This window comes from Penicillium hordei (assembly GCF_028827395.1).
Source record: "Penicillium hordei strain IBT 12815 chromosome Unknown utg000006l_segment0_segment0, whole genome shotgun sequence".
Classification (NCBI taxonomy): domain Eukaryota; kingdom Fungi; phylum Ascomycota; class Eurotiomycetes; order Eurotiales; family Aspergillaceae; genus Penicillium; species Penicillium hordei.
In genome coordinates, this window is record NW_026623147.1 from 3,659,235 (window position 1) to 3,674,031 (window position 14,797).

Genomic DNA, 14,797 nt, shown 5'->3' on the forward strand with positions numbered 1-14,797 from the left:
CCCTTAATCGTATAATCGCCCTCTTAGCTGAGGGATGGCATATAATTGGATCGTAGCCTTCGATCTATAATACCTATTGTTAGTATCTATATAGCAATTACGCGATATTTGTAACCATATAGGTTGCTAGAGTCGTTGCTATATATAGGATGGCTCGAAAACAATTTGACTGTTTTATTCGTATAAATTATTTGGTAAGCGTAGACCTTAAGAAAGCCTACCCGGCCCACAGCCCAACCCAACCCAACCCACCAAATGGGCTGGGTTTTGGGCCTATGCTTCGGGCCCATCGATGGGCTATGAGCCCGGAATGAAAGCCTATAGGTTTAATAGGGGCCTATTATAGGCCCCTATTATAAACTCAACAATAAAAACATCCCAATTTATCGTTGCTGTATAATTAATGCATTTTTCCCTGGTTTTTTTTTAGGTATTCAAATTACCGTTACTACAGAGAAGGTAGTGATTTGTGATTCTAAAACAACTTAGTCACCTAAGCCGATAAATCGTAGTATAACGTATTTCACCCCATAGCTGGATATACCCCATAGCTGGACACCCTAAAACACCATAGTAAATGCGATATTTTACAACCGTATATCTTAGCAACCACGTTACTATTTGATTTAATTGTCATCCGATAGCTATCGATAAGTCTTTTAAACATTATATATTAGTTCTAAGTAAATCGAAAAGCTATATTATCATGGTATTAAAAATTACGTTGCTTAAAAATAGAAATATATATATCTTAATCATAAAGTTGTATAGATTTTCCAAAGTCCTTAAAGAGGCTAGATATCACCTAAAAAGCATTAAGCTATTAGGAAATTTCTAGATAGAGTACCTTTGTTGTGATATCAAGTTATAATTTATCGCATTTACCATGGTGTTTTGGGGTGTCCAGCTATAGGGTGTGTCTAGCTATGGGGTGAAATACGTTATATATCTCTTCTTACGAATACTCAGTAATCCTCCTAGGTACGAATTCGTGGACCACGGGTCAAATTGGATCTTTTTAGGCTCATTTGATATGAAATCTAGTATCATAATACTAAAATAAGTATAATATCTACTTAATTCCTACTTCTTACTATGCTAATATAATAATACTAAATATGTAGGTTGGTATATACGTAAAATATAGTTATTAATCAGCTACGTTATACGTGCTAAGAGACGAGTTTCTTTGGTGTCGAATACTAACTCCGAATATATGGTAGAAACCAGGTATTATACCGGAAACGTCATATGACATTGGGTACTAGGCATACCATACAAAAGTGCATATTATAGTTAGTTATCATGGTCCGCACAGATTGTTGAAATAGCGGGTTTTGTCATTTTAGTTAGAGTCTTCAACATTGGTCATCTATACCATACATTGTTCGTACACCATCTTTCTGTCAAGTTGTACTAAAGGAAAGGTAGGAACTAGACTACTACAAATGTAGGGAAATACCATGTGACCAATGAGAGGTCTCAACAAGCTGAACATCCACAACGTCCTGTTTGTTTGGTATGCATACTGCAATAATTCGGGAACGATGCGGCAGATCAATTGACCACCAAATTTGTGGGCTTGTGAGGCAAAGATCGGTGGTCGGTAATCGGCGCTCCGAAATGCCGACATACGGCACTATCAAGTTAGCTTGAATCGGGTGTGGGGCAGGTAATATATGATCTTCAAGAACATGTCTTGGTCATGGAAATATGCTCAGGTGGCGGTACGGTGCGGAGTCTGCTTATATGTTCATTGGTTCAAATCTTTTGCAGTTGGTGATCACTCATATTGCCATTCTATCTCCGCCCGGACTTAACTAAACGCCAGATTTCTCAGTCTCCGTACTCAACGAATATTCTCGTTTGTAGCTCCTACAAATACTCCACTACACCTGCATTTGTGCGTTATAATAATCGCGTGTCTGTTTCCGCAAAGTACAAAATGGCCTTTCCGTACAAGAAAATCATCATCCTGGGGGCCACGTCCGGTAAGTGGAAGTTTTTATTTGCAGAAACCGGTGCTTAGCTCTCTGGAGAGCAAGCTCATCAGACACTCTAATAGCTAACTTATTCTGAAGGGATCGGCCTCACCCTGGCGGAACGATTAATCCAGAACGGCAGCTTTGTTATCGCGGTTGGTCGTCGCAAGGAAAATCTTGATTTGTTTGTGCAGAAGCATGGCCCTGCGAGGGCCGCGGGTATTCAGTTTGATGTATGCAATCTGGATGAAATCCAGCAGTTCGTGGCCGAGTAAGTCGATTTGATCTGTGGACCTTTGAGTAGCATCGTGGGTTGTTTTGCATTAGATGCTGACCAGAGGAAATTTGAACCTGCCAGTGCCACTGCTTCTCACCCGGACATTGATTGCGTCTTCCTGAACTCTGGCATTCAGCGACGATCTATCTTCAGCGAGCCTGAAACGATCGACATCGATCGCATTCAGGAGGAACTTACGGTGAGCAGACAAATAGCCCTAACTCTCTGCCGCCGTCTACCACGGACTGATATAAATTCGGGTTGCCTAGGTCAACTACACTTCCTACCTTGCACTGACGAAGGAATTTCTCTCTTTCTTCCAAGCAAAATCGGATATGCCTACATCGTTTATCTTGTAAGTGCACGCGCGAGACTAAGGAAGAGAACAATTCTCGAGCAGCATATCTTATACTTGTTTCACTACTGACAGATTGGTGTCTCATCTTGCAGTACATCATCTAATCTCGCCCTGGTCCCGATACTTCGGTGCTCTAACTATTGTGCTACCAAGGCAGCCCTTCATCAGTGGATTCTTTGTTTACGGGAACAGCTGAAGGAAACTAGAATCAAAGTGGTTGAGATATTTCCTCCTTTGGTGGAAAGTAGGGCCTCCTTCATACCTTTCTTCTTTACTATCATAGCTATTATTTCCCTTTACACTACCCACAAATTCGCTGATACTGTATTTTATAGCCGAACTTCATGACGCTAATCACCAACCCGACATGGCCAAAAACCGACCGGAGGGGATTCCTGTGGATGAGTTCGCAGATGAGGTAAGCAAGCCCATTGTTTTCTTTCGTGTAAATTCAAACGAGAGTTCTATTTTACCTGGAAACTTTGATTTCCGTGCTATCGGTATATTGTTGACTGATTCAATCCTATTCGTCGCGTATAGACCATGCGGAAGCTCATCGCCGGCGACGACCAGATCCCAGTCGGTTTTTCGAGAATTGCATTCAATGGCTGGGAGCAGCAGCGGCAACAGGCATTTAGGGGGGTTGTGGAGATGATGAGGAATAGCGGTAATTGATGATACACAGTTGCATTAGTATGTGAGTCTTTCTTGACTCTGTTTTACTAAGCAAAGGTACTGCTCCGTGTTACCTTTAAAACCACAATGTAAGACTTCATATTCTTCGAGATTTACAGATCCATCAATCTCACTAGAGTGCTTTCTACGGTATTAAAATTCAGGTAGGTCAGTAAATCTCTCTGTCACTTTGGTAATACTGTGCAAGTCACGATCAACCAGTTGCATATGTTTGATTTTAAACCTGGCTCTCCCCATTCCATCAAGATAATAATGACACCTACCCTCTAACTATCTAAGGAAGTCTGTAGTCCGTCAAGTTACTCTAGGGATGATTCCAGTCAAAAGCCTCTTTTCTGGTTTGGTTCAACTCTGGGGTTTCGAAATCTCTTCGCACACTACCACGTTCTTGCACTGAGTCAACTTCCCGCTAGGCAAAAGAGCTTTACTACTGCCATAGTACTAGGAATAGCTACCAAATATCGCAGCTTCAACAACCGCTTTCGCTTTGCTCCACAATATCCGAATGAAAAGCTTGCCGCTGATCCCTTAGGGGTTTTCCTGCGCCATGCCTAATCTCGGTGGAATTTGCTCTGATGTCGCGCAGGGCAGATTAAAAGTGGAATTAACCAAGCTGCGCCGATATATAGCATTTCTCTGCTATCCACAACGTCATTCGGTGCCTTCATTATCTCCCCCCTTGGATCTGTAGCACGTCAACGTAGGTCCCTAGCCGACGGACACTGGATTCAACTGCGGCAAGAGATGCTTCCAAGATGGTCCCACTCGACTGACCCAGACTTTTCCGTCGTCATAAATTGTTGCTCGATTAGGTGGCTGGCGGCCTTTGTCACCCACACCAAAATAGCACTTGGGCAAGTTGATACAACGGTCGCGCGGAATCTGCTTTTGTTTGATGAACATTTCGATTATATCCTCGTAACAACCATGAGAGTAGACATCGGCTTGTTTTCAAGGGCTTATCAGTAAAGATGGACCCAAACGACAAGGACAACAATGGCTATACCATATCCCAGGTACTTATACCTCAGGTATAAGCGTGCTCCAGCAGAAAAGGCGCCACTTTTTCATTCAGCACCCAGCCTTGCCAGTGGCTGCTACCATGTTACATGACCTCTAAGATGATCTTGAACACCCTTGGAATCTAAATGGCCAAGCCTAGCGGTTGATGCACCCGCATCAGTCACATAAATTGACCAGCACAATGCAGTAACTATCACACCTCACGTATTCCATTTCTGCTCCACATCGTAACTAAGCCATCTCAAAGATTCCCGGGAGTAGAGAGAAGACAAATAATAATATGTGCGGCCAGGTTTCAATCGAAAAATGAAAAGAAAATAAAAATATTAGTAGCAAAAGATGGAGCGGAGTCTTGAAATTACAGCCAAGCATTATCTCATCAAACATAGGATAGGATATCTATCATATGTCGCCATATTAGCACTTGCTCTCCTCTTTGCGCTCGAAAGCGATCGGCGAACTTCAAACCACTAGAATATCTTCTGAAAATCCAACTGATCAGGGGAGATAGGAGAACGTTGCTATTTGAAGTGCATGCAACTTGCTTACAGGTACTATTCTGAAACTCTGCATGATGCAAGGTAACGTATTCGGTAAGCGAGCTGGCCACCCCATTAAACCTACTAATTTCAAATATGTCAACCAAAACTCTACTAAATTAGATATACTAAAATGATCTATTCTCTAGATATATATTTCTTTACGACCCTAGGTTTTATATAGCCCGTACGTTGGTAAATCCCTAGTTCTTAGCTATAAAGGTAGTAAAGGCCTTCTTCGCTGGGGGGGGGGGGGGGGGGGGTATAGGTACTTTAATTGCTTCTACCGGCTTAGTAATTAATATAGATACTTCTTAAACTAAGAGGCCTTCTTCGGCGGGTATCTATCTCTAGGATCTAATACGCTTTTGCTTCTACTTCTTATTAGCGGCGCGTAATTCCTTATTTTCTTTAGCAAGATAGTATCTTATATTATAAGACAGAAGCCCTTGATAAGCTAGTTTAATATATAGTCTAATAGGCTAGGTAGACTTCGAGATCTTATACAAAGTAAAGGTTTGATTAATAAAGCCTATCGACGTAGTTCTTTCTCTATAAAAATGGTTTTTAGGGTATAATACCGGCTTAATTTACTCCCCCTACTCGGAGGGGGGTAGGTATTCGAAGCTAGATATTAAGCTTTAAAATCACTTAGTCGGGTCTAAATAGGACTAAACCGGTAGCTAGAAAGCTATTTTTACTAGTCTCGATTTGAAAGCTTTAATTCGTATCTAGGGGTATACTTCGAGGAAATCGAGTTTATTAATATAGTTAATCCTTATATATGTCTTGATTTAAACTATCTAACTATTCGTATATTTAATACTATAAAATAACTTATGTCTAGGGGTTATAAAAAATAAGATAAATACGCTAATATATAGATTAGTATTATGTTATTTATATTTATAAATTTCGTTAAATTTAGGTATTAAATAATTTCTATAGCTATCGAGTATTAAGAGCTAGTATACCCCCTTTATATATATAGTACTAGGAATAAAGAGCTTTTTAAGCTAATAAAGGCTAATTTTATTAGAAATATAGCTATTAGGACTAACTTCGAAGCGCTAATCCTCTAAGAGGCTATCGAACTATAATTTAATAAAGACATTATCTTTAAAAATTATATATAGAGGAAGGGCCTAGCTAGAAGTATTTATATAACGTATTTCACCCCATATCTGGACACACCCCATAGCTAGACACCCCAAAACACCATAGTAAATGCGATAAATGTTAAGAGATACTCTACAAGTCAGGGTAGGTGCCTGTCAATCAGGTAGGAGAAGGTAACAAGATAGGTGGTTCCCAAAAGTCAAAGACTGTTTCTTAGAGAGCCGTTAGGCTTCCTCTATATGGTCCAATTTATATATAGTCTCTCTATATTGATAGCGGGAGGAAATGTGATACGTAGAGCGGGGTCTCGTTCCCGCGGGGAACCCTTCTCGGAAGGGTAGGGAAATATAGGCGATCCCCCTCCGGAGAGGTTAAACCTCCTATAGGCCTAAGGTACCAATCTAGGAATAGCCTTACGTCTGATTATATTATAACAAATCATCCCTCCTTTAAGAATCGCGTGCCTTTACGCGGGGTGATAGGTAATTAGGAGAAAGTATATAATAGGGTAAACGATATAGAATAGGTAGGAGCGTAAGGTAGGCAAATAAAGTAAGATCTCGCTTATAAGAATAGGGGACGCGTTCCTTTATTATAATCCTATAGCCTCTCTTCGTTTTACTTCTACTCTTTATATCTTACTTCCCTACCTTTCCTTTTATTAGAATTGTCGTTTCGTTAGCTCTTCTTTAGTTTCGAGGTACCGGAAATATTACGATACCTCGACGAAACCCTATACGTAATACCCGCCCTCTTTTAGAGGCCCTAGTTTATATTAGGATCCTCTAGTATATATACTACCTATATACCGTAATCGCCGAGTAGAAGGAGGACTAGACTCGCCCTTTTAAGATTAACTATATAATAGACGCTAAGGCTTCTATCGCGTATAAGTAGTACTCTAGCCGCGCTTCGATATATATTCCTATAAGTTTCGCTAAGTTTTATATATAGAGGTAGCGGCTAATAATTCTTAGGCCGCGACCGCGGTACTCGGCGATTATTAGGACCTAAGTAACGTACTAACGTAGGCCTATAAGATATTCTAGCTAGACTAGGTTAATATTAATAGTACTAAGGAGGATAGTAGCGAGCTAGAATAGCCGTTTTCTATAGAGACCCGTTAAGTAGTCGCCGAGAAGATAATAGAGCTCTATAAGTCCTTCGACGCCTCGGAGTAGGCTTATTATAAGGAGTATAGATTAACTAGTAATAAGGCCTAGGTTAAGGTATATAATAAGGTAGTTTTAAGTAAGGTTTTCGGCGTTCTCTAACTATAGTTTCGGTAGTAAACTTAGGCCGATTATAATATATTTCTTATAGGCTATTAATCCGCGCTTCCTCTTATCGCCGCCCCTAATTTCTTTAATACCTAGAAGTAGAGAGTAGCCCGTTTTTTAAAGGGACTTATACGTCTTTTACTTAGAGATAAGGGATACGTTCTATAGACCTTAGTAAAGCGGGTATTTTACGAAGGTATTTCGGCGGAGGTTCGTAAGGCTTAAGATACCCTAGACTTTAATATAGATAATAATACTTCTATTAGGGGTAATAAGATAGAGGAGCGGACTATAATAGATTTCCCTATTCCCTTAGAGGAGATTTAAAAGTAGGCCTAGTTATATTTTTAGATACTTTTATTATACTACCGTTTCGGCGTCCCCTTCCCTACTTATTAGCTAGGTTTCCCTTATCTTTTAGGGTAGTTTCGCTATCCCTTCGTAGTAACTAAGGGTTTTTTTTCCTTTTTCCTCTCTTTTAATCTAAGGTTTTTTATTAATAGACTAATAAGATCTCCCTTTTTAAATTATATCGGAACGTAGTCTTTATTATAATATTTTACTATAGTTTCGTTTACTTTTCGCTAGTATTCCTATAGTTTCTAGCGGAGGTTTTCTAATTTCTTAACTCGCGTAGACGCCGCTAGGACCTCTCTATAAGAAGTTTCGCCCTCGAAACGTTACCGGAAGTCGGGTAAGTATCCTAATAGAGTCTAAAATAGAGATATACTAGTTATTACGTTAATAGCGTTATTATATACGAATTCGGTAGATCTTAATAAAGAAGCCTATAAGACTTACTTATCGTCTATAAAGTACTAGAGGTAATATTTAAGGATTTAGTTTATACGTTCCGTTTGCCTATTAGTTTATAGATAAAACGCCGTCGAAAGCCTAAGGCGTATTTATAATAGATAGTATAGTTTTAACTAGAACTTACTCGTAAATAGTAATCTATAGTCGGATATAATATCTTTAGGGGGTCCGAAGCGTAGTTTAATATAGTTATAGAATAGTTCGGCGAGGTCTCTAATAGTAATCGTTAATAAAATAGGGAGGAATAGCGACTATTTCGTAAACCTATTAACGATTATAAGAATCGCGTCGACTAATCTATCCTCGAATATTACTAGCGGTAGGCTAGTTATAAAATCTATTAAAATTTCTATAAAGGGTCGTAAGGGGATTAGTAATAGTTAGAGCTCCCTATATAACTTATATATTCTTACTATAACGCCTTAGTAGATCTAATAATTCCTTACGTATTCGGTAACGTCTAGGTAGAGGTTCGGCTAATAGTATTTCCTTTTTATTAGCTTAAGTATTCTTATATACCTAAAATAGCCGGCTAGGGGGTTATTATAGTAAATACTTAATAGTTTAGTTCTTAAATTACTTCTTATAAGGATATAAATACGTTTCTTAAATCGTAAAAGGCCCTTAGGCCCGATACTCTAGCCCTTTAACCCTAGAGTCGACGACTTTACGGCGGTCTTTCGGCGCTAAGTCTCTAGGTCTTCGCCTTAAAGTTACCTAATAAGCTCCTTAAGGTCTATACCTACCTTAATAAGGTATACCTACTCGGAGGCGTAAGCTAGCCTAACCTATATATTAGGGAGACGGTATATACGCCCGAGCTCCTCCTAATTAATTATATTAATCGATTCGTCCCTATCTTTATTCTCTTCGAAGTATAGGATATTTAAGGTAAGCGTACTTATAGTTAGCGACTAGACTATAATAGAACGGTAATTAGTTATCTACGATTCGCTAGCTATTTAGCGGCTTAATAGCGAGATTAGGTTAACCTTATAGTTACTCGGTAGCTAGCGCCGAGAGGGTCTATCTATAGGATTACTCTTCCTAGTATAATATCTTATTATAAAATTAAATAGAGTAAGGGCTAAGTACTACCGTACTTATCTACTATTAAGCTTTAGCTATTTTATAAAAGCCTAAAGATTCGAATAATCCGAAAATACTTTAATTAGGTAAGTACTCCCCTCGAGGTAGTATCGCTAGTATTTAAACGAGTATATAATAGCGAATAGCTCCTAATCCGGTATTCTATAGAGGGTCTCTACCCTACTAAACTTCTACGACTAAAAAGCTACTAGGTACTATACCCCGTTCTCGTTCGGTTAAAAGAGAATCCTAGCTATAGCGCTATCCGATATATCTATTTTTAGCCGAATCGGCCCTAATAGATCGAAGTATCGAAGGAGAGGCGCTAATTAAAAGGCGGCGATTAAGCGGCGAAAGGCTACCTTCTCGCTAAGTATTAGGTTAACCTAGCCTAGCTTTCGCCTATTTTTACTATCTTTTAATAAGGCTATAAGCGATAATATAATTTAGGAGTAATCCTTAATAAACCTATAATAGAAATTATAAAATCCTAGGAATACCTAGATATCCTAGTAGGACTTAAGAATCTCCTATAAAGCGATATCGGTAACCCGGCGAGGGTCTATCGAAACGCCCTTTAGGGATATAATAAACCCTAAGAAGTCGACTTAGTCTTAGTAGAAGGCGTACTTACTAGGCTTAGCGTAAAGGCCTACTTTCTATAGTCGTTTTATTACCTAGTAGAGGTAATTTATATATAATTCCTAGTCTAAGGAGAATATAAGGATATTATCGAAATACGCTACCGAAAAGGTATCGAGAATATTATAAAGCGCTATATAAATATAGTTTTAAAAGGTTACTAGAGCGTTTATAAAACCGAAGGGTATAACTATATATTTATAGTATCTATAGCGGGTTCGGAATACGGTTTTCTACTCGTCGCCCTCTTTAATATAGATTCGGTAGTAGGCGTCTTAAATATCGATCTTACTAAAGACCTTAGAGCCGGAAAGCTAGTCTAAAATCTCTAAAATAAAAGGTAATAGGTACCGATTTTTTACCGAAACCTTATTAAGTCCCTAGTAGTCGATATAGAGCTATAAGCTCCTATCGGACTTCGGTACGAATAAGATAGGGGCCCTAGTAAGACTTTTAGATTCGCGGATTTAACTATTCTAGAGGTTTTCGTCGAGGTATTTTTATAGCTCTATAAGCTCCTTTTATAATAGGGGGTATATAGGACTAAATAGGACCTTTACCTCTAGAGTTAGGTCGATAGTATAGTCGTACTCGTTTAAGGAAGGTAAGGTTTTCGAGTTTTAAGATAAGAAGAAGTCTCGGAACTATACTAGTTCGGTAGATAATTAGTAGTATTCTGGCGATATTTCGGTAATATTATAGTTAATAGATAGCTATACTTCTTCGGGTAGTTTAACTATAGCGAAGACGTATATAAGGTTATAGATTTCCTTAGTAAAGCGGGCTAGAGGTAGTATTTCGATAGAAGATATCCCGAACTACTAAAGGCTACTTTATCCTACGATATAGATATTAAGGTCGTAAATTATTATTATAGAGAGAAGGATAGGGCTTCCGGAGAGTTAGGGGTCTTAGTCGATTATTATATAGGCGCGGGTAAATCGATAGGTAGTACCCCTTAAATCGGTAGCTTTTAGTAGGATAGTCTATACCCTATAAGTCGGTATTATCCTTTAGTTAATAGCGTAAAGAAAAGGCGCGGTAAGTTTTACTTAGTTAAGTTTATACCTCTTAATAAATTAGAAGCTTATAAGGTTAACTTTAGCTCTACTATTAAGATCCGCGTAGGTTTCGAGATTATTCTAGGTAGTAATCGGAAGGTAAAGCCGAGTTCTAGTTCCTACTATAGGAAAAGACGGAGGTATAGGAGTTACTCTATCTCGCTATCGTTTCCCTATAGGGCTAACTATACTATTATAGTTATTTAGCCCTTAGAAGGTATTACGGACCTATCCGTCACCAATCAGTGGTGACCCACAGGCATACCAATAGGCCATCGAGAGCTAATAGATCGAGATCACGTGCTACGTATCTGGTAGAAAAGGGTTCGCTAGAAGGTAGCTATTACCGGCCCTCACGGGGCAAATAGCAATTCTACCTTATAACAATATCGATCACCCGTGACCGCCTAGAACACGTGACCGTGACTCTAGGACCTACTCCCGAGGAGTATATCCGGGGAGTCACTAGCGACTCTAGTAGTGACTCTAAGGGAGTCACTTAGGGAGTAGGAAACGAAGGATATATAAGGACACTCCCTTATATACTTAGTTTAGTTCTTCGTCTTGAATTATATATTGTTACTTATATTTACCTTTTAGATTGCTATGACTCTTTACTTGATTATAACTTGATAATACTTACGAGTAGACTAATACTCTAGTATAGATCTACTCGGCGCTCTACCTAGCATTAGTTCCTTAATCGCTTAAAAGGACTTAGGCTACTATAAGGCCCTATACGGTATTAGCTTAGTTAAGACCCGATTACTAACGTTAGACTATTCGAGGAGTATTAAGGTAAGTATACCTTGAACCTATCTAACCTAACTATAACTAGTTAGCTAGTATATAATATATTTAAGACCGTCTCGAATCAAGTTTCGAGTTATAATAAGTAATATATCTTACGTTAGTACTAGGAAGAAACCCGTTCGGGAATAAGTCACTCTATCTATAGAGGATCCCGACTCTAACGTCGAAAGAGATAATACTATTATAGAATAGAAGCGAAAGATTAGCGAACTTAAGTATAACCTTAAAAAGGTTATAGATTAGCTTAGCAACTTAGATAAGTAAAGCGGTACTAAGTTTAGCGAGGTCGACGACTACCTTAAGTAGATTAAGGCTTAAGTTAACGTATCCGTACCTATTAGCACTATCTAGGCACTACGATTACTTAAGGCTAAGTTCTTTAAGGGAAACCGAATTAAACTTCGAGGATTCCTTACTTAGATAGATATATACCTCGATATAAATAGCGCTAAGATACCTAACGAAGCTAGTAAGGTGATTTTTGTATTAACCTACCTACGCGGATAAGTATAGGATTAGTTCGAACCTTATATCCGTAACTATTATAGAAAGAAACCTAAAGAATAGTCGGATACTATAACAAATATCTTTAGCGAGTATTATAACTTCCGTCGATACCTCGAGAATACGTTCGGAGATATCGACGCTATAAGAATAGCCTAGAAAAAGTTATAACAAATCCGATAAACCGGAACTATATTAAGCTATACCTCTAAATTCTTATAAATTATCTCTTACTTAGATTAGCCGGATAGAGTATATCTTCCTTACTTCGAAGCCGGGATAAAATCTAATATTAAGGACGAACTCGCGCGAATAGATTAGCTAGAAGAGCTTAATCAACTTATTAAGATTATGGTTAAGATCGATAACTATAATAGCGAGCGAAGAAGGGAACGACACAAAATAGAACTATAGAAGCGCAGAAAGATATATAGCTTTAACTAATTCGATAGACGCCGCGATAAAGTAATACTACGGGATAACGATCTATATAGCCTAAAGCTAATAGAGTTAAACGCTACTTATAATAAGTAGAAGGAGCGTTATAATAAGAATCTTTGCTTTACCTATAGGAAACTAGGATACCGCGCGAAGGAATATAAATAGAAGAAACTATACGAGAAACGATAATATATATAGGCGATACGCGAAGCACTACGAGCGACCTAAGAGGGAAAGGCTACTACTAGTATAGGTACTAACGCCGAAGGAATAAGCGCTAGTTAGGAATACTAGGAGGAAATATACCCTAACAAGTAATAGGGCGACCTAGGAGGGTAGGTCGGGACCCTTATCGATAGCCTTAGAAGTAGTAGGTAAGTCGCTATAGACCTAAGAGACAAGCTCTTAGAAGATCTTATAGGTAGGCACTAAGGCCTCGACCTAGAAGAGATAATAGCGGGCAATCTATATATTAAAGGGTTAGCCGACAAGCTAGAACTCGATTATCTAGAAATCGATTAGGATACGGTAGAAAGTTAAGGGTAGATATAGCACGTACCCTAAGCACTAATCTAGGACCTAGTAGGACTTAAGGCTAGGGAGGACCTCGGTCGGCGGTTATAAGACCTACTAGGTCTAGAGACTATAGTTATAGGAATAGAGAAGTCCTAGGACTATAATCGTCTTAGGACGAACGATATAGGACCCGCGGATATATAGAACCCGATCCTTAGAGCTAATAGTAATCTAGGAACGCTAGATACGCTTCCCGGAATAGATCAAACTATCCTAGAAACACTAATAGAAAGCCCTATAAATCATTACGATAATAAAGAAGCTAAAGAGCTTATAGGATATCTCGAAGGAAAGATATAGCCTAGTAGACTAGACTAGCACCTTATTAACGTAATTAAGGAGGGCGACGACCTAGTAGGATACCCTTACGAAAATTCTACTTACGTATATAAAGGATATATACGATACCTAGGATATAGTAAGATAGCTAGTATTATATACTACGACGAAACGTATACTATTTATAGGTTAGCAAAGTTAGATTACGGCATCGAACTAAAACCACTATAGTGGATAAAGAAGCTACAATAGACGAAAGAATACTAGGGAATTTAGTACAACGGGCGCTAGATATACAACTATAAAGGTCGACTAACAATATATCTAGCGGTAATAACGTTAGGAACGTATATTAAGTTATATACGATCCTACCTAAGGGGAAGGTATAGACTCTTATCGACTCGGGAGCCACTAACAACTTTATAAATCTAAGGTTTAAGGAAGATCGATAAGTTACGACCGAACCCCTACCACACGTAATACTAGTCGTAGGACTCGACGGAGAAGTACTCTTAGGAGGAGTTAGCGAGGAAACTATCATATTGCCTATATCTATCTATAGATACCTAGAATTGATATGGTTTAATATCTTAGAAACGGGAGACTACGACATTATTTTAGGCATTCTATGGCTTAAGAAGCACAACCTAAGCATTAATTGGTAGTCGGGATATATCTTATTTGATAGATATATATATATAGAAACATACGACAAATACAAGACACGTCGATAGAAGTCTACCTAACGAAACGAACACTACAAAGGAATAGAAAACGGACAAGCCGACACTTTAAATAGACGACCAGACTACGAATTAGGAACTAAGGCAGCGGATCCTACTATATTGAGACAAAACTCTAATAGTACTATTTCGTATAATAAATAGTTACTAGCCGCGACGATAGAAGTCAAGGATAACGACTTCTTACAAAAAGTCAAAGACGTATTAGAGGAAGATACGATCAATTAACTCGTCGAGAAGGGTAAAAAACTTACTAAGGACGACTAAGGATTACTCTATATATATAGATTGATATATATCCTAAGCAAGCTAAGAGAAGAGGTTATACGTCGATACTACGATAATATCTTATATAGATATATAGGAGTAGAAAAAACCATCGAATATATCACGCGAAATTACTATTTTCTAAATATATAGCGAAAGGTTCGATTCTATATCCGCGTTTACGATATATACCAACGAAATAAACCTATACGATATATACCTTATAGAGAATTATAGTTATCTAAGACGCTAACCTAATCGTAGGAATAGATTATAATAGACTTTATTATA

General features: G+C 38.4%; 2 protein-coding genes across 2 annotated transcripts; one reads left to right on the forward strand and one right to left on the reverse strand.

The window, feature by feature from the left end:
* Nucleotides 1-1,945: 1,945 nt before the first annotated feature.
* Nucleotides 1,946-3,292, forward strand: N7537_012012 (uncharacterized protein; the record flags this gene model as incomplete). The annotated part of the gene is made up of 7 exons (XM_056903066.1): nt 1,946-1,991; nt 2,082-2,253; nt 2,341-2,458; nt 2,529-2,614; nt 2,710-2,861; nt 2,953-3,035; nt 3,158-3,292. 7 exons carry the CDS (start codon nt 1,946-1,948, stop codon nt 3,290-3,292), a joined length of 792 nt encoding a protein of 263 aa, XP_056748353.1.
* Nucleotides 3,293-4,021: 729 nt separating this feature from the next.
* Nucleotides 4,022-4,216, reverse strand: N7537_012013 (Aldo/keto reductase; the record flags this gene model as incomplete). The annotated part of the gene is made up of 1 exon (XM_056903067.1): nt 4,022-4,216. The coding sequence occupies one exon, from the start codon at nt 4,214-4,216 to the stop codon at nt 4,022-4,024; it is 195 nt and encodes a 64-aa protein (XP_056748354.1).
* Between the last annotated feature and the right edge of the window lie 10,581 nt (nt 4,217-14,797).